The following is a 20,773-nucleotide window of genomic DNA, read 5'->3' as shown; positions in this document are numbered from 1 at the left end:
CCTTTCTTTTTCAACGGACAAGAAAATGACAGGTATAAGTAACTTAAAATAAAATTAGATGGCGTTTGCAGGAATTAGCACCGCTGTGGCTGAGTTAATGTTAATAAACCCGATTAATACGGCTACAATAAGGGTTCGAAATGTAATCTTCTAATAGAGACTAGTTACATTGCTTTTTACCTATATAATATTCGAAGTTATGAAGGGTTCTTTATATTAACGTAATGCATATGGTAATTATGATGCTTTTAAACTTATTCGATCACTTAATAAGACATCCACACAACAAACGAATTCTGACATGTTATTATGATCTTTATAAGTATGAAACCCATCAATAATCCCTTGTACAGTGCTTATGAAGATATTATTGTCGTATTTTAAAGATATTAACTACTTATATGGTTATATAAGCCGCTGGATGATGATCCTTGGGGGAGGCCTATGCCCAGCAGTGGGCGTCATACGGCTGATGATGATGGTTATATAAAAATGTTATACATGACTACATTCCCAATTTTAAATGTACAGCAGAATGTGTGTATTTAATATGGAGCGGGATTGACATTTAATAATGGATACCAAAGACTAAAATAAGATTAAAAGAAGCGGTGGTTACAGAAAAGTAAAAAAGGTCTACAAAAACATAGTTGTGAGCATTACACCCACTATATCCACTTCTATGATGGTACACCAAGCAGATACCAACGAATAAACTTGTGGTTCCCCAGAAGATTATTTTATAGAAAATGAATTTTCATTTTCTATAAAATCAGTGAGGACAATACAATGGTAGCGGTAGTGATACAGTTATATAAACATATTTTTAAATTAATTGTGAAAGATTATTGATATTCGTAGTTATATCAGAGTAGATTATAGATTATAAAAATATTACATAATTTAATGGCAAACAAATTGTCATTGGATGCGCGTACATTGCTCAAAACAAACATTGTAGAAATATGCATTACTTACTGGAATTGGTACTGGACATTATTCGCATAATGAATTACTAACACAATCACAAAAATCTTTGCTGGCCAATTATTGGTCTGCAAAAATTTAATATCGATCGCCATCGACTCGCAAAGAAGAAGAAGTAAGTAAAGTAAATAGGGCAATGCATGCAGTTGTTAGTAGTCAATGTATCTCGCAAGATGCGCTGAATCACATTAGTGAATGTTGGGTATGGCAGAAGAAGCATGAAAGTAGGATTAATGCCGTAGAAATGAGCTCGTTGCGTAGCATCTGCGGTATTAAATTAAGTGATAGAGTGAGAAACAGTGTGATAAGAGAGAGATGTGGTGTAAACAACGATAAAGTGACAAAAATTGAGAAGGGAATATTAAGTTGACTTAGACACATAGAGCGGTGAAGGATAATAGGATTACGAAAGCAGTATATAAAGCGAAGGTTGGTGGCAGGGCTGGCAGAGGAAGACCTATAAGGACGTATATTGACAAAATTGGAGATGTCGTTAGAAAAGGTTCGGTAAGATCTACTCTGAACCGGGGTGCGTATGAAATGATTAACAAATGTGGAGGAAGCAAAAGAAGTAAGTCAGGATCGAAGCAAATGGAATTCCATAGTCTCTGCTTACCCCGGTGGGAAATAGGCGTCAGTTTTACTATGTTTAAATTAAAAAAGTATAGTGCTCCAATACAATTGAATTGAATTTAAATATCGATCGTTTACTGATACACAAAAGCTCGAATCCTATGCAACATTTCTGAAATTAAAAGTTTTTCGCCTATCGTGGTGGGAATATATGAAGGGAAATCAAAACAAAAGCATTCAAAGTTATATTAAAATCCTTTTGTTAACGAAATGCAGCATGTTGAGAATGGTTTCACATTTACTACTTTAACTAGAGAGCAACAGACGATTGAAGTTAGCACAAGAGCATTTATATTTACAACTAGCTGATACCCGCGACTTCGTCTGCGTACTTTTAATTTGAATATTAAGGATTATATAAAAGGAACGGTATAGCATGTGATTAAAAGAGAGTAAGTAGGTATATTTAAAAAAAATAAAAAATATCTGTTTACAGTCGTTATAAAGTACCTATGTATTCCATTGAGTGGCAGAAATTACCTAGGAATATTTATCGGTCCCTTATGTCCAAGACACTTACAGGGGTCAGCGTCACGTTGTGTACAAAAATATTTTAAAATGACCTAATTTAAAACTTTTTTGTACACAACGTTTGCTATTTTGTTATTATTTGTTAAAATGTAGAAATTGTTTGGACTCGACACTCGCGAGCAGGCCACGTATACACCACGTGCGCTCCCCCACCACAAGACAGCGCCGTTGACTGCCGCCACACTTCGGCGAATGTGCGCGACGACGAACGACGACCGACGGCAGTGGCGGCGATGCAGAGTATTCGTTAAAAGGAACTTTATCTACAAAAGCCAAATTTTTTTAACTTGATACACCCAAAACTACTAAATATCATGTTCCTAGGTTCAGTGGTTAATATTTTGTATACAAAAAGTTTGGATTCGTAGTTCCCGTTCCGAATCCGTTCCGTTCCGTTCGAATTTCGGAAAATCCGTTTGTTGAAAAACTCTGCACATCCTAAGAGACCTACGTACCAAGTTTCATGGTTTTATCTTCAAAAATGACGAATACCCATACAAAAATTCAACCCGTATTTCACCCCCATACTGGTAAAAATTTCAAAATGCTTGAACAAACGATTTTTTGTTTGTTATTTAGTGCCTAAACACAAAATTTAATATTTTTATCTTGAAAAATGACGAACCTCATAAAAAATTTCAACACCTATTTCATCCCCTCAAAGATCGAATTTTCAAAAACGCTTTAACAAATTGTTTTTTTATTTCTTATCAAGTTCCTAAATATAAAGTTTCGTGGTTTTATCCCCAAAAATGACGAACTCCCATACAAACTTTCAACCCTCATTTCACCCCCTCACTGGTCGAAATTTCAGCAACGCTAGAACAAATGTTTAATTATTTTTTATCAAGTGCTTAAATATAAAGTTTCATGGATTTATATTTTAAAATTAAAATATCCCATACAAACTTTCAACCCCTATTTCAATCTCTTCGTCCCTTCTTTTCGCAATAAAAGGTATCCTATGTCCTTTCTCAGGGTCTAAAGATTGTCTGTGCCAAATTTAATCAAAATCGGTTGAGAGGTTTAAGCGGGAAAGCGTAACAGACAGACAGACAGACAGAGTTACTTTCGCATTTATAATATTAGTAAGGATTATTTTCCCTCGTTAAATAGTAAACAAACTAAGTGTAGGTGTTATAATTTCGTTGACGAACTGATTACCTATCCGTTTCTTTGTCTAAAATGAGTATTACCTTATTACTATGATTGATTGATTGATTGATTGGGCTTAAAGTTCGTATAAATGTCTATCGAATTACCTCCTCAAGTTTAAAGCGTAGCTAGTCATGTAGTACTATATTAATTATGTGGTGTAAGTAATTAGATTTTATCTGTATGTAATGTAACAGTCAGTTGAATAAAAAAACTTATACAAATCAGATCAATTAATTGGCGTAATGTGATTCTAGAAAGAGTTTTAATGTTAATAGATAGCTAGCTATAGCTATGTGTAGGTTCCTGTAGGAATGAGATATAACTGTTTAATAAAGACAGTTGCATCAAAATTTTATCATAAATTCCCTAAATTATGGCGCCTACCTACCCTCTAAGTTAGAAAAGTGATCAAATACTAACTTGAGGTCACTCAGTTTAAAAAAAAAACATCGAAATCATTCCAGTAGCTATGGCGTCATGCGCTTCTTGACACGATCACGAAATCTAGATTTCCGCGGGAATGAGGTATTTTCCCGCCATAAAAAGTAGCCTGTGTCCGTGCCTAAGATCCTATCTTTAAATTAACCAAGTCTTATAAAATTCCGTTCAGACGTTAAGGCGTGAATGAGGCAAACTTTTAAAACAAACAATTAAAAATCACTAACCTAGTTTTCTGTCTACTGCCTACGCCTTAAGTACGATAGCATAAATATTAATAGGCCATATCCTTTTCTAGATTACTATCTATCAGCTAACTAAATTTCATCAAAATCCGTTGAGCCGTTTAGGCATGATAGACAAAACTCCCAGCAAAAACCATAAAAAAATCACTAACTCAATTCAGTTTTCTGCCTACTTCCTACCCCCTAAGTACGATGACGTGATCAATTTGCTCGTACAACCGTTTTTAGATAACCAACTATTACCTTACTAAATTTCATTAAAATCCGTTCAGCCGTTTAGACGTGAAAGAGCAAAAGTCCCAACAAAAACGACTACAAATCACTAAATCAATTTAGTTATCTGCCAACTGCCTACCCCCTAAGAACGATGGCGTGATTATTTATAGCCTATGACCATTTCTAGGTTATCATCTATCACCATACCAAATTTCATCAAAATCCGTTGAGCCGTTTAGGCGTGAAAGAGTAACAGACAGACAGACAGACAGACAGACAGACAGACAGACAGACAGACAGACAGACAGACAGAGTTACTTTCGCATTTATAATATTAGTATGGATTGGAACTATATGTAGTGGCTTCTTGTAAATTAAAACAACTAATTTGAAAAATACGCATTTTTATTGAAGTTACATTTTTTACAGGCTATATGTCCGTATTCCAAAATTCAAAGCAAATTATCTATTTATATGCAAAATACATGCAAAAATCGCATGTACAAATCTAGCAGTATATTTTTAAAAAAGTGTAAGTATAAAACTGTTATTGAAGTTAAATTCTCATACTTAGAAGGTCGTTATGAGGGTTATCAACTAGTAAACAGTTCATGACTTATTAGTTTTTTTTTTTTATTGACCAAGTATTTTGGCTCATGGTAAACATAGAGATGCCCTAATTACAGTAGCAACTGAAAAGCAACGCAACGACAAACCTCAAAAATGGTAATAATTATGTATTTAAGTATTTCTTGTGTTAACCAGTTTATAAGCACTAGGTATTGCTGGAAAATAAGTTGCATCCGGGTTCCACGGGAAGATGTTCCGAGTGCAGTGACCGGGAGGCTTTACAACCAGTCAAGGACATGGCCAGCGTGCACCTATAGGACTTCCAGTTCTACACCACCCTATTAGGAGCTGGGCCTGAGTGTCCTCTGAAAATGCGAGTGCAAATGTTATTTTGAATCAGGGATGTTAGGGAGCTCCGTAACCGTAACCGAATCCGAAATAAAAGTTTCGGATAATATCGGATAAGCGCGGAGCCTAATTGAGACGTTACGAGTTATGACAAGTTGTTTTGTTCAGCTAGCCGCTGCCAGTCCCGACAAACAAGCCGCGCGCATTGTTAGTTTTTTCGTCTTTTGTCGTCATAATATATGTAACATATTATATTACATAACTTGTCGTTATAAGTAAAACCACTTTATTATTTGTATTTTACTTTTGAAATTTCTTAAAAAAATAATATCCGTAAGTAACCGAAATTATTCGAAACTAACGGATAATCCGAAATAATTTATTATCCGTATTCGAAATTTCATATGCATAACATCCCTGTTTTGAATGCAAAAGAACATTTCGTAGCGGTATTTTATATTCTACTAAGACTAACCCCGACCCCGGCTTCGCACGTGTAGGTAATGCCTACATTTTTTTTATCGAAGTGTCGTATCTACTGGTCGTCCCTTAGTTGCGGTCATTCAGCTGGCGACAATTCAGTTCTCCATTACGGGCCCCGTTAGCGTGGTCGGCGTTTTCTTTTAGCGCTTATCACTATCGCCTCTCCTTGGCGCTTCTCTTAAACATTATCCTCGGCTGCAGAGCCCGAAGCTTGTGTCCTTTATAATGTAGTGAATAGTATCCCACGCAAATATACAAATTAAATTACGTGTAATATAAGGAAGAAAAGTCACTTTTTTTGCAAATTATGATGAAGTGGGAACACAAAAATAGAATACGTTTAGCTGCTTATCTTTCCGTGCACTGTCACCATATGGATCATCATAACCATCTTACGACTTCGTTTTAAATTACGTCTCCTGATTACTTATTACTCTGCCGTCATTAGTGAGTTTATCTATTTGTGTAAAAACAGGCTTCACGCGCAATTGGGCCTTTGTCTGGGTTCCTCGAGCCGCGCATTTTTTTTGGCGCGTAATAGTTAAATTTTACGATAACTTTTCCGGTATACATTGAAATTGTGTAGCCTAAACTCCAATGTTCATAAATAATTATTTTAGGGAAATTAAAAGAAAAACAGCACATTATGTATAACACTCTAAGAAACTAAATGCTAACAAAAATATCCATTAATGTGAAATAATAATGTTCAAATGTACTTATTTAATTTGATAAAGATTAATATCTTATCAGACTGAAGAGATTTCCGTTTAACACATTTAATGTGTCAATTTTTTTAACACTTTTCTGTAGAATTCAACAACACCTTCAGAGATAAGGCAGCGTTTTCGATGAAAGCTCCCAGCCGGCTTGATTATTTCCGGCACGGTCAACAATTATCGTAATTGATATAATTATGACGTGAGTGTACAAATTAAAGCATTATTGATCTATACAATAAAACCATAGTCTTGAATCACTTTATGTACTAAGGAGTCAAAACCGACGGAAATCCGTTCAGTTGTTTTTGAGTTAGTAAGTCTAACTCAAGGGTGACTCAAAATCTCCTCCACTACGTCTGAACGCAGCGGGGGAGTTAGTTTTATAATAATGTTTACTGAAGCTAGTGCTCTTCCACAATGTAATCTCATTGGAAAGGTATTTCAGGAATGAAGTTGTATTTTATGAACTTTGTGCAAATACTCACCAATTACGAATTAATACCCTATTCACCGGTTCTTCAAAGTTCAATCATGGTGATTTATTAGTAATGAGCTCTCTTTCTCCTATAACCAACAGAATGATTATTTTCTTGCATTTGTATGTTTTCTGCAAATGAACAGTTCACGAAGGATCAATAAGTATTTTTAAAAAGTCACTGGCGAAGGGGATGGCGATGTTAAGGGTGGAGGAATAACATAGCGATCGATACCTAATGATTTTTAAAGTTGAATGTTATGTGCTTACCTACCTATATTACAGTAACTATTACAGAAGTTAACCCTAGAATAGTGTAGGTCAGTTCTAATGTTACTAATGCAACGCTCATTGGCTCTGGTGCCCAATAGCAGGAATTTGGCTGTACATAATAAACCTATTAACGCTAATCGCAACGTCAAAAGCGTTGTTAGGAACAGGCCCTTACTAAAGTAGGTCGCGGTCAGCAGTCGCCTCGACGGTATATCTAAACCAGCTTCCACCATGGTCGGGTCGGAATGTGACAAATTGCGGTCATCCTTATTACATATATCGATATTATCGATTCGCATATTATGAATTTATATAATAAAAAAAGAACAGCAACAAATATACATTTTTTTTTAAATTATACTTTGTATTCGTTTTATGTCTTACACTTTTACACACCCTCTCACACGCACTCACTTACATCTACATTTCACACAAAGAGGGGAACCTTTTGTTTTCATTTGTTTTGATAAGCCATTAATTAAAAAGTTCTGTATTTCTTTGTTTCGATAACATAAGTATGTATACTAGCTAGCTTGTTCTATCAAATCTCCAGGAGAGAGGCATGATAGGCTGTCTAATCTAATCTAAGCTAGCCTACAAGATCCCATTGCTGGGCAAATGCCTCCCCTTCCTCTTTCCATTTTACGCGGTCCTGTGCGTACTCCGGTCAGTCCCTCCAGCAAGCGTTTAAGTCGTCACGCCATCTCATTCGAGGTCTACCACGACGCCTGTACCCGTCATGAGGCATCCAACGCGTAACGATCTGTGCCCACCGCTCAGTGTGCATGCGACAAACATGTCCGGCCCAATCCAATTTGAGTCTGGAGACTTTTCGTACCACATCAGCGATTCCCGTTTTTGAACGCAGTGTTGTGTTTCGGACTCAATCAATTCGTTTGACACCTAACACACTCCGCTCAATTGCTCTTTGGCAAACCTTGAGCCTGGTATTTTTACGTTCTGTCAATGACCACGTCTGGGCACCGTAGGTTAGGATGGGCATTCGATGAGCTTTCGCTTTAATGAAATTGGAAGATCCCCTTTCAATAGGTGTTTCATAGACCAGTAGCTGTTCCACGCATTTTCGATACGGTGATTGATCTCTTTTTCTTGACGGTTTTGGAAAGAGACTATCTGGCCCAAGTAAATGTATTCATCCACATAATGTATTTCCTGCCCATCAACCTTGACCCTACGTTTTGTGATGTTGGTCATAACCTGAGTCTCCGATCTGTTCATCGCAAGTCCAACCTCATAGGCTGTAATATAAGTATTTTTGTACTTAGTTACCTACCTATGTATATCCGTGTCTAATACTAATATTAATTATTCTACTTAGCTGAAAGAAACAACATACCTACTCTCACGCACACAATCCGTAATAAACATACCCTATAGTCCGGTAATCTCGTGCGCGACCCTCCTGCGGGGCGACAGACGGTGGCGGGGACGGGGTAGCGCGTCATCCTTTTGACATTCTAGAACACGGCTGCACACGTAGAGAAGTGTGCCAGGATAAATCTTGCAATAAGTTGTATTTACTTGTGACGTAATATATGTAGGAGTGAATAAAAAGATAGAACTATTTTATTTTATTTTTATTATTATGCTTGAGGACCAATTATTAGGAAAACTAAAATATTAATAGATTGTTTTATTTATTTATGAATTTTATTAAAGAAAAATGTAATAAGAAGTGCTACATTTTATCACGTTTTTCTATGACGTCATAGGTTGCTTTTTCATACAAATCCCATAGCAATTTCGTGCTTCGACGCTTAACAACAATTTCCATATCGCTTTCATTTTCACTCTCCGTTTGATATTCTTCGTTACTTCTCTTTGATTTCTCCGTGTTTTGCTCATTCATTATTTATGTACAACCTCCTTAAGTTGTCTTGAGATAGCCTTACTCATCCTCAGATATTAATCTCGTGTGCGTCGCCCTCAAAGTAGTACAGATTATCAAGCACGTGTTGCCGCTTCGGCTGCGCGGCCGAGACTGCCGTACTTGACGCGCAGATGCACGCGTTTCCCTTCCCCGCTACACCACCTGCTACCCGCTGACATCTTAGCTACCCCGTCCCCGCCACCGTCTGTCGCCCCGCAGGAGGGTCGCGCACGAGATTGCCGGACTATAATAATGTATATATACTTAGGTATAGAATTTAGTTTTCATTTTTAATTTCGTATAACGTTCTTTACTACCTAGTAACATTTATTGCAACAGTTATAAATAGAGTTCGTAATGCCAACTACCAAATATGCACGTGTATGCATACACCAGACACAATTGAAGCAATCCTAATAGCATGCTTAGGTAGTGTGATCCGGGAAAAATATTGGATTGACGTAGAATTTAATAACCCGATATTCGCTACTGGTAAATTTTGAGGCAGAAATATCCCCAATCTGCCTGGAGGCGGCATGGTGCAGATAGTTTGCTAACCGAGTAAACATCCATTAAAAAATATTGGACTAAAAAGGAAAAAAAGGTGTTTGAATTTCCCCCGTAACTCAATAGCAGAATCGTACAAAATGCTATGAACAGTGGGAACAGTATTTAAAACGTATTCTGATAAAAAACTGCAGTACAGATGTCAATTAAAGGTGTTCTATTTAAGAGTGTTGCAGCGCGGAGTAGCTACAATCAATTAAGGCGCGTGTCCGGGCATTTTTATGCAAATGTGGACACCGCCGGTGGTCTCGCCTTAACACTCGGCGCCGGGTTCCGTAGGAAATCACGTGCCGCGCTTTTCTACAGATCGTATCGCAGCTAGAGAATATTTGCAATTAACACCATTATAAACTAAAGTTAAACCAAGTAAAGGACATTGGAAAGATCTAAGTAAGTTCCAAATAGGCATTTACTTATTTTTTTTTTGCTTGCTTGTTAACATTAATTGACTTCAAATAAGTAGAGTTTAACAGATATTATAAAATTATGTATTCGTAGCACTTCATTATATTTTATTATATATAAAAATTGCACGTAGGTACCTAGTGTAGGTACTTAAAATACTATCGCTTCAAGTATTCTAAAGATAGGTAAAGCAGGATCCTTGTTACAAGCTTCACGACTCGGCAAGGCGTCTCAAAGCACGCAAGCGACAAATACTTACGACACATCCCGGGAGTTATCCCGATTAGGGTTAATTAGCACCTTCTGTTTGTCATTATCATTCTATTTTAAGTATCGATTAATGCGGAATTCTCGTCGATCGGTTGTTTTATTCTCCGTGTGTTACCGCAGTTTATTGCTCCTATATTTTACTAGTGCTTTGATTATAGTAGTACCTACTTGCTCACATATGAAAATATTCAACACGTAAAATGCATAATTTATTTTTACGAATATAAAACAGTTTCAACTTCAAAAGTAAATTAAAAATATTGAAAAGCAGGTAATTAGTAGTGCAATTATACAATGCACGTGCTGCCCAAAAATTGCTCTTCAAATTTGGTAGACCAGTTTTATATGGGAAAAGGGTGTAAAATACGTTTTGACTGCGTATCAGCAGCGCAGAGTATCAAATTACGTTTAATGAATTCCGTATAAAAAATATATATTTTATTACCTCGGAAAAATCATCCAACATAATTTCTGAAGCATGAAAACCGAAATGTAAAGGATTCTGTGTCTGCATTCTGTAATTTGTATTCGCTGACTTTGATAAGGCTGCACATTACAATAAAGAAGGAAGTCAAGTGTGTAAACTTTACGAGGTGTCTTGAAACTTCTTTAAAACGATCTAACTACGTAAATAATATAATCGAATTATTCGTTTCGATTGGCAATGCAACTACAGGCGCAAATACTCTCGCTGAAGAACCGCCTTTACAAATTGCAATATCATTTTATATAAAACATTTTAGTGAATTCTAGTAAAGTTTGATTAGTGATAGGTTAATATTTTTTTATTGATTTTAAATGAAGTACGAATAGAAAGTGTGTTTTCAGCAACAGGTTGTTATTACGTAAACTGATTCGTTGTCAATAACTACGACTGTCACCCCAGTGGATCTATGCGACAGCTCATTTGTTTCAGACTTACATCGTTAATTTTCAAATTTCAAACCACGCCCGCTTGAATAGTTGCCAAATTATAGTTGTAAAATCAGCCTGTCCAATGGAAGTGTTTCGTTTGTACGGCCTAGATAACGACGACCAATCGCAGCCGGCCAATGCTTGCCCACGCGCACAATATTTTCGTTTTGCAATTCAATGAGCTAGCTAATTGCTATTTTGTTTGGCATCGATGCGTTCTGCTTTGTTATTAAATCTCATTGATGAAATTTATTTTGAAGAACGAGGTTATTGGAAAAAAAATGATTAGAATTTACCAAGCTTACCAAGCTTATTTGTAGCCAGAGGGAAAATATGTAAGAATAAGGGAAAAGCGTTAGTTACTACAATAATAATAGGTGTCTGCCTAATTTATGTTAAATAAATAAATCATATAGAGCTTCAGTGAGGGCCCTCAATTATCCAGCAGGTAGCTGTTATAGCCAGATATATCATTACAAAAATAAAAAGTTATTAGCTAGAAATAGTAACCGTTTAAGTCTTGGTAGACAATGTTGAAGTAACAAGTGGATTTGTAAACTGTAAATTACAAAACTGTTTTAGTGGGCCACTATGCAGTTATACTTAATAGACGCTTTATATATAATTTGGTCTACTGCCAACCTTTTGCCACTTGATGCAAGTTGCTGCAGTGCCAAAAACTGCTCGCGTTCTAGTGCAGATATTGCGATAACCCGTCGGAGACTCCGACACTCTTGAAGAGTCACCATTGTCACTGCCGACTTATTTAACTATAAGGTTGTATCTATCGTTGTATGTACTGAAAGCTGTCGCAAACGCTTGAGTGTACCTGAAGTTTGATGCAGCGTCTCACATTCAGGACGTGCGCCCCGAGCTGCACGTCTGCGTTCTACAAGCACGTACCTACTTATATAAAATTACATTTGTCATTTACGTTCTTTGACACTACACTGTACTGTAAGACAGTCAAAGGTCTGCATCTTAATAAGAATCTGTTTGGAAGTACAGATGAAACTGGGACTATCTAAAAGTCATCAGTAAACTAATACCACTTTGGATTTTGAGCAACATTACCTGGTAAATAAACGTATAGTCGCATCCAGTGATCGCCACATCCCCGCCAAATTCACTTGTCTAGCGCATTGAGAGCTACATCCGGAGTGCATTCATATCACTCGCTGCAGCAATTCTTGAGTGTTGGTCTCGCGGGCTTTGATGTTGCCAAGCTTGGTTTCCTTTCTTTAAGTGTTCCATTATTTAGTATTTATTAATAAAAAGCTCAATGCCGATGGGATTCCTACCAAGGAATGCTGATTGAAGGGTTATCAACTAGGTATCGAAAATTGACAGATATAAAACTTTCCGCATTTTTTTTATGATTCGTTTTATTTTTTTGTGTATTTACATGTGAAAGCGATTTAAAATTACTGTAATTTCTAACTGTGTTTTACTTATATAAAATCACAAAAATCAAACTGGTGCCAATTAAACTTGATGTTTGTTTTCATTCAACAAGGACAGGGATACTCGTATCGTCTGTCCTTGTTGAATGAAAACAAACACACTAAATTAATTTAATAATAGTGTACTTAAATAACTATTATTGTGTCTAAACAATTTTAATTAACCTAATGATATGATTAGAGGAGAGCGCAACTGGCACCGTAGAGCGTGTGAACTCTGTACAACTGGCACCACGTCCAGAAACATGCACTACACGTCCCCAACCAATGCATTCCGCTGCACTATTATTATTGTTTCCTCCACTAAAATGTTTTAAACTAACAATATTCTTAAATATCGCTATGTTGAGTCAGTCAGGGCCATAATTATGTGTAAGCGTATCAAAGCCAATTAATTAACGTAACAATTTATCCCACATTTCGGAACAACGTATGGCTAATGAAAATTACCGATCACAAGGCAAAGTGGTGAATTAATATGGAAGTAATGTTTTATATTAAATTCTCCCTACCTCCTGTTAATTAACTCACGTTATCAAGTTACATCTGGTACAGAAATAGTGGAAGAACAAAATAGGAGTGGGTGACTGAAGCCTAATCCATAACACAGCGGGCAGAGCCATCAAAAGACAACTTACAACCACTTGCAACCACTGTTGATACGAAGTCCTAAGTCTTCTTCTATTGTGTGATTTGTGAGGTGGATTACCAACCCCATCAACATTCGTGTCAGGGTTATTACTAAGCCGCCATAGGCTCCTGACATGACTCATGTAACAGCCCTAAGTTAAATATTGTAATGGTGAAAGGAATCAGCCTATCGCCTAATTGATGGTCTAAGAATCCAAGAAATATATAGCTATGTTTAAGTACCTTAGAGCCCAGCATAAGTATAAAAAATAAATATTGTTAATGTAATCTTAAAATATGTTTAGTTTTCTTTATACTAAAATAATAAAAAAGTGACGTTTGATGACCGGTATCGTAGCAGGTTTCCTGCGACAGCCCATCTTGTCAGCATTCTCGTAGTGGTCTCAACTGAACGCACTCTATGTTTTTTCACTGCTAGACTAGCAGAGAATTAAAAACTCCGATTTATAAGCAGTGTTTATAATTAAGTACCTATATACCAAAGAGCTAAACCATATTTGTAATTGATCTATCTGTTACAGCTATTGACTGTTATCTTCCATCACGACTTGCTATAACATCAATCGATCAACGATCAATTAGGATTAATCAACCTCTATCATTGTTATTTTAAATTTTGAACGATACCAATTCTATCCGATTGATACTTTTACTTTAATACGACTCTTGGTTTGGCATTAATTGGGAAGGTTTAATCATTCTAATGTCAAGCCTGCGCTCGCGAAATTGTTACCAGCACTTTGTGGCTCTCTAACATTGGCTGAGAGCGTATTGAAGTTTGATTGATGCAAATTGAAATTGGAAACAGTTCACCGTCGCTTTGTTTTTCGTCCGTTTTCGATATTTTGCCTCGCGTCTGTAGACTCTTCAGACGGATTTATTGAACAACAGTTCTTATAACAAAATGAACACTAGGCATACTTAAATAAATATAAGCTTCCAATAATTACTTCGGTTTGTGAGTTCTTAAAAACAATAAAATACCTGAAGTACTTACTTAAAAATAAATAGTCCTAACGGCCTCCGTGGTCGAGTAGTTGAGCGTTGGGCTCATGATCCGGCGGTCACGGGTTCAAATTCCGGTGGGGACATTTCACAAAAATCATTTTGTGATCCTTAGCTTGGTTAGAACATTACAGGCTGATCACCTGATTGTCCGAAAGTAAGATGATCCGTGCTTCGTAAGGCACGTTAAACCATTGATCCAGGTTACTACCTACTTACTGGTGTAAGTTAGTAACCATTATATAAGCCATGTCAGGGGCCTTTGCACTGGCACTGGTGATGAGGTTGGTAATCCACTTCACAGCCCAAACAAAAGAAGAAGAATGGTCCCAATATCAAAATTGTAAATACGTACTTATGATATCCCTATAGGGACGTAGCAAGTCGTTTCATTAAAGTAGAATGGATAAATCCAGTTGAGTGGGGCTGAGATTCAGAAACCGAATGGTACGAAACCTTGTTGGTTGAGTCGGACTATCTTCGATGAATAATTGTTAGATTAACGAGCCTTAGTCATCGCCCTCGATCGTTGCGACTCAGATAAGCCGACAGGGTGGTCAGATTGTCGATAACCAACGATATTAAAAAGGGAAACAAAATTATGCGATATCAAAAGAAAATGACGTAACATTTTTTTTAATACGTTTCGCAAGACTGTCAAAGAGACTCGAGCGAGCGTATAGGTAAAAGAGAAAAAGTACTTACTTACTTAAATGACTACCTACTTAGTATTTTATAATTCTAAGAGTATTCTGAGTTATTAGCGAGCTCTTTGCAAATCTGTGTATTATTTCAAGTACTTAATAAGAGATTAAAATAAAAAAATCTACTTGCGTTTAAGTAATTTTCTAAAGCTATATAATATCGCATCCTTTGTATTTTTTTTTGTACTAGATTATTATGTAAGAAATAAAAATGTTACGTTGTAATAGAGTAAGTAGCAGTAATCTACATGGAGTATTTGAGTAGAACGCAATAATAATACACCTATGAATATATGCTTTTAATTGAACATAAGTAATACAGGGTGTTAGTTACATCGTAACAAATACTGAGGGGGATGATTCAGACCATGATTCTGAGTTAATATCAAGTGGAATTTGCTGTCGCAAAATATATGGTATTTATTTATGTTTTTTTTTAATTATTTTTCAATACTTTGGCGATGAAAAATTCCACTTGATATCAACTCAGAACCATGGCCCGATATATCCCTCAAAGTTTTCGTTACGATGTCACTAACATCCTGTAGGTATGTATTTTTTTAATCTGACGGAGTTGAAAATATTTTCCGTCATTTTGCACACGTCGTCACTGCGGTCAACACTAATGATCACATAATTTACATGTACATACCTCATCGAGTGATTTTCTGTTTTATGGCAAGTGACCAACTTAATGTCATTTAATCATTTCCCAGTGACTATTTTCTCAAATAACACTTGACACACATGCATATTTTTCGGGATTCGCATATCTTTAGAGTAGCAGTCCCATCAAAATATTTAAGTAAGTACTATGTAGTTAGGCACAAAGTAGTAACATATTATACATCAAGGGTACAAAGAGAGTATTAAGTCACTACGTTTTATGAGGTACTTCTCCGGAACACTTTCTGACCTTTATACTTTTATTACTTTAATATCTATCCCTGTTTGAAAATGCAAAAAATAAAAACTTTTAATAAAAACACAGTCGCTTTAATAGACTGAAGAATATCGATAAAAACATGCATTGTGGGGCCCGCCACTAAACCAAAGCCAGCACTAATAGGGTCGTGTACACTGATCTCGCGAACAAAGCGACTCGGCACTAATATTGATTGCCCTCACTACTGTATGCCCCACGCTTTACACCGTCTCATTCGCCTCTCTGCGTCGTGTGTTTAATGCTTTAGAACTCAACACTCATTGGATAAACAAGCAACCATTTATTTAGCCCAAGAATTCATAGTGAACGATGAACACTATCTTTACCTAAATGAATGTATTTCAGTGCGAAGCTACCCCAGCCTTGTAACTTATTTATACAAACAAGACAAACCATGTTCACTTCATTGATTGGATTTCGATACATCTACCTACGTTTATTTTGAATAAGCTTTACTTACTAAGCCTTTTAGCGTAATGTAGGTGGAGATTATGTTTAAAAGAATTATAATCTTTTCTCTGTCTGTCTGCGTTAATCGCGAATGAAATGTTAGCGTTATTAATTTAGTTCCTCAGTGAGTGTAGCATAAACTTTACACTTTGCCGTCTGCTATGACACTTCTCGGAAGTTCTCCGCTTGCTAAATTGCTTAAATTCGTGACGTGAAAGGTGTCTTATTTTGCAAGTTATCGGGGGGAATTGCACGATAACGAGCAATTAACACGTGATTTTGTACAAGATAGTAGGCAGCAGTGCGCTACGGATGCGGCCGTGCGTTGCGCGTCGAAGCGGTGCAGCGGACGGCGCGGCGCGCGCGGTGTGCGGTGCGCGGTGCATAGTGCGGCGACACGCATATGACGGATGTGTGACAACCACGTACAATTAGCGGCAGTTTGATATGTTACACATAACCGTGCGTTGTATCAAATCATGCGCTCACCGTCCCTGTCCCTGTTGGAGCCCGGCTCGTTCGCCATCCCGTTCCCGCTGCACGACTAATGCGCAATCAATAATAATTATCTTCATGTTTGCAAGCAAGTGGATTGCATTGTACGGTAATGGGACAGTGTTTAGTGTATTCAGTGTTTAGGTATACACTAGCGGCCGAGTCAAATGTCACATGTTAGCCGGATTAATTTGCGAGGCAATTACACAGAACGTCCCTGTGACGGCATTGTGGGGACATGATGTATGAGCAGGTATTTAATGAGGGCAATGTATAGCTCGCAAAGTAATTATAGACGCATTTGTTTTATAGCTTATAGCCTAATCATTAACTTGTTTTTCTATGGATAATATATAACGATGACGCATTTTGTGCTGACCGTTCAGGTTAGGAACTAGAGATCCGGATTTGATGCCCGGTCCTTCAATCAAAATCAACTTGTAAGACTGCCAACACTGACTAAACAATTCAGGCTAAATCACTTGAGTGTTTGAAGCAAACTGGTTGATGAGCTACGGAAGATACGTTAAGCCGTTGATCCCGGCTATTACTATCTTAAGTGCGTAGTCTTTACATAAGCTAATGTCAGGGGCCTTCGGCGGCTCTACATGCAAGACGAAGAAATATTTTCTTAACTTTGTAAATCAATTAATTAAGGAATATGATTTTAGGAGTCAACAGTAGTAGTAGGAGGCAGTAGTAGAAGACAGGTATGTAACAGTTCTAAGTTTAAATTAAATTAAAGGTCGTCTCGGCAAGTAACTTACGGTGTAATTTTTGTTACTAAAATCCTCGAAGTGGACACAATATAAAGTACGTAATACACATTACTTATTGTAGTACGTTTATGTGTTTTTTATAGTGTTCGCCCTCGGTGCTTGATGAGGCGGATCGCTTCCACTTCTTCTTTATTGCTGCCACTTCATTTAGCTACAATTTTGCTCCGACTTTTGTTTTATTACATCACTTATTGAGGGGCCCGTTAATATCAATAGCAGCTGGTAATAAAAGTTAATGTACTACCGCTTAAATGACAATATTTGCAACGAGCTTTACTATTTAGCTATACTACTTATATACCTAATATACTATTCACGGTGTTATAGAGAAAACTAGATTTGAGGTTGTAATTTATTCAAAATAATTTATAAATAATGTCTAATAATAAAAAAAAATATAATTTATATAATCACTGTGTGTAATAATTTTTTGAAATAAATAAATAATAAAATAAATAATGTACCTTACTTGGAATAAATTTGCTGAATAAAATAATCTTAAGTACTTTATAGTAGTGATAATATAATATATTATAATATATTGTTAGAGAATTTAGTTTTATTTATCATCGATACCGGTAGGAAGGGTCGCGTCTCTGCGTTCCCCTGGGGTGGCATCGATCACCCCGTAATTAACTGTTTGTTAATCGATACACTCGCACTATTGTCCTATACACCACCAGGGCTGGCGCCAGGGAGCTGAGGGGTCTACAAATTTTAAGGATTTCTACAAAGTCTTTAAGAACCACCTCCTTGTGTGAAGTTGGTTAATATTGTTATGGAAGAGGGTATTTGATTCAAATATCCACTGATACACACTCACTCAGTATCACTCACTCTTTGATTGTCAGTCGTAGTGTGTGGGTGTTTAATCGTAGTTGTATGCTAGGTTTGCGTTGAGAATGTAGGTACAATAAGGTGCAAAAGTTCAATCAGTTTCTTGCAAAGTAGTTGCACTTAAGACCTCCTGGTTACCTGGCGTTTGGTAATATTCCAAAAACACCTATACGTACAAAAACATAAATTGTATTTTATTATGACAACTAACAGTTCATAATTTCACCACTGTTTACAAATAATTCGCTGGGCTCAGTGACTACACTTTTGATCTTTCATTGTACTTACATTATTTTAGTAGATATTACCAAATCATTTTTTAATGATGAATATTTTTAACCGCTATAAAAACCTGGTTAACTCCATAATAAAACAGGGTAGGTATTTATAATAACCATTTGGCTAATTAAAATGTATCTACGAATATGATTGTGTCCACCATAAAAAATAATGTTCATAATCTTGTACAAAAAATACGTTGAACTGATCTAGGTGTCCTGGTAAATAGTCATATAAATAGCACTATAAGTATATTCTACTTAAATTAACAATATTCTGGTTAACTAAACAACACTACTGCTAGATTCTTTTGGGGAGCTTGTTAACTTTTCTGTTCTATTTACTTCCGATCCAGAAGTGAAGAAATAAAAGCGTTGACTTATTTTAAAACACCATAATTATTATCTTCGCTAAAATGAAGCATGCAACAAATGACTACACAACACAGGGTGTGTTGTCCCCCCAATTGTGAATCCTGACTCCAACCACATCGACTCCACACTTCGCCCGTACTACAACACACCCACATCTCGCCTTCGTTATTCTAATCGCTATTCCGATATAATCTTCCACATTATTAGGGCAATAGGGCACTGTACTTCCTTCCTTCATATAAGCACAATGCTTATTGACTTAAATAATACGTATGACTCAATTATATTATTATTATTAACAAAGTCACGTTGTGTTTTATGCTATATTTAACCACATCGAAGCAATTCATTTAAAAAAGCAATATTGCCATTTTGCTTTATTCAAACATGCATCGCGAACTTTTACATGCGCAAATGTCAAATAGCAATTCTGCTTTTTAGATGAATTGCTTCAATGTGACCTTTTTGTACATGTAGTCCACTACGAAAGTAGTACGCAATATATACCTATGAGCTTTCGCTCTTAGTTATATGTATATTTTAAACAAGGTCTGCTGGCGCTACAAACGTATAATATATTATCATAATTCTATTGAGTACTAATATTAAACATAATAAATAACAAGTGGTTTTATTTATAGGTGAAGATCTGGTTCCAAAATCGGCGAACAAAGTGGAAGAAGAAGGACAACCTCACAAACGCCGAGGTGGCGGAGATGAAGCAGCAGAGCAAGCCTGGCGGTGAAGAAAGGAAGCCAGAAGAATCGCCGAAGGAGGACCCGCTAGCTATTGATATGACTAAGAGGAACTGTAACAAGATCCTCAGCGAGAAACTAAAAGTCGTCAAACAAGTCCAAGCCCAAAGCACATCCCCAAAACTGCAAAAAGTAGAGAAAGGCGTCGCGCTTGATACGGTATGCGCTCCCGATGATATCGAGAGCCGGATTTCGATCACCAAAATCACCAACAAATTATCTTGCACCGATTTATCTCGAGACCAGGTATCGGTCAGGAGTTTCAATCCTGAGGAGGGAAAAGACTTAAATTTTGAGGTTGTTAGTAGAAATGTTGAGATGTAAGTTGTCAGAGGCACAGGGCAAACAAAACAGGAACTTCGGTTTCTCATCTAATACAAACTGAAATCAGGCTCTTCTTTTGCGCAGAAAAATGGAAACGTGATTTTACAATTTCAAATATTGCATCCTTTATTTATTTCTTTCTTTCTTGGAAAACCAACAGCTTACAAGACAATACAATTTAGATTCAAAAATACAAACAAATAGCCAATTACAGGTTTTCACCAAAAAAAAACATAATAGGTAAAGTCAGCCGCTGGTGGCTGACAAAAATTTGTCATCATTACGCTCGCTCAAATCGTCACGCATCACGTTTCCAAACATAGTAGACACAAAATGACAAGAACATAAAGTAATTATGACGGTAGATAAATACAGATTTTAAATAAAAAAGTTGTTACTCAGCTGACGTCTTAGTGACAGTGGAGTAGTGTTGAATAAATCAACATCCAACTCTTTTGATAACTTATTGAATCTGCTACCCGCTCGCCACAAGGAATAATTTTGACGATAATTACTAGAAGCAGATGGAAGAGAAATAGGCGTTGGTTAATCGCAGAGTATAGAGAATGTGTTAGAAAATGCAG

General features: G+C 36.6%; 1 protein-coding gene across 2 annotated transcripts in view; it reads left to right on the top strand.

The window, feature by feature from the left end:
- Positions 1–20,511, top strand: part of LOC126380459 (uncharacterized) — a 61,685-nt gene extending 41,174 nt beyond the window's left edge. For both annotated transcript variants that reach the window (XM_050029886.1, XM_050029887.1), the window contains exon 4: positions 19,752–20,511. In XM_050029886.1, the coding sequence (XP_049885843.1) occupies positions 19,752–20,189 (438 nt within the window). In that variant the 3' untranslated portion in view covers positions 20,190–20,511. The remainder of the gene's footprint in view (positions 1–19,751) is intronic.
- Positions 20,512–20,773: the final 262 nt, after the last annotated feature.

The sequence above is a fragment of the Pectinophora gossypiella genome, chromosome Z, assembly GCF_024362695.1.
Source record: "Pectinophora gossypiella chromosome Z, ilPecGoss1.1, whole genome shotgun sequence".
In the NCBI taxonomy this organism is placed as follows: domain Eukaryota; kingdom Metazoa; phylum Arthropoda; class Insecta; order Lepidoptera; family Gelechiidae; genus Pectinophora; species Pectinophora gossypiella.
The sequence above is the reverse complement of the archived record's forward strand: the minus strand, read 5'-3'. Positions and strand labels throughout refer to the sequence as shown.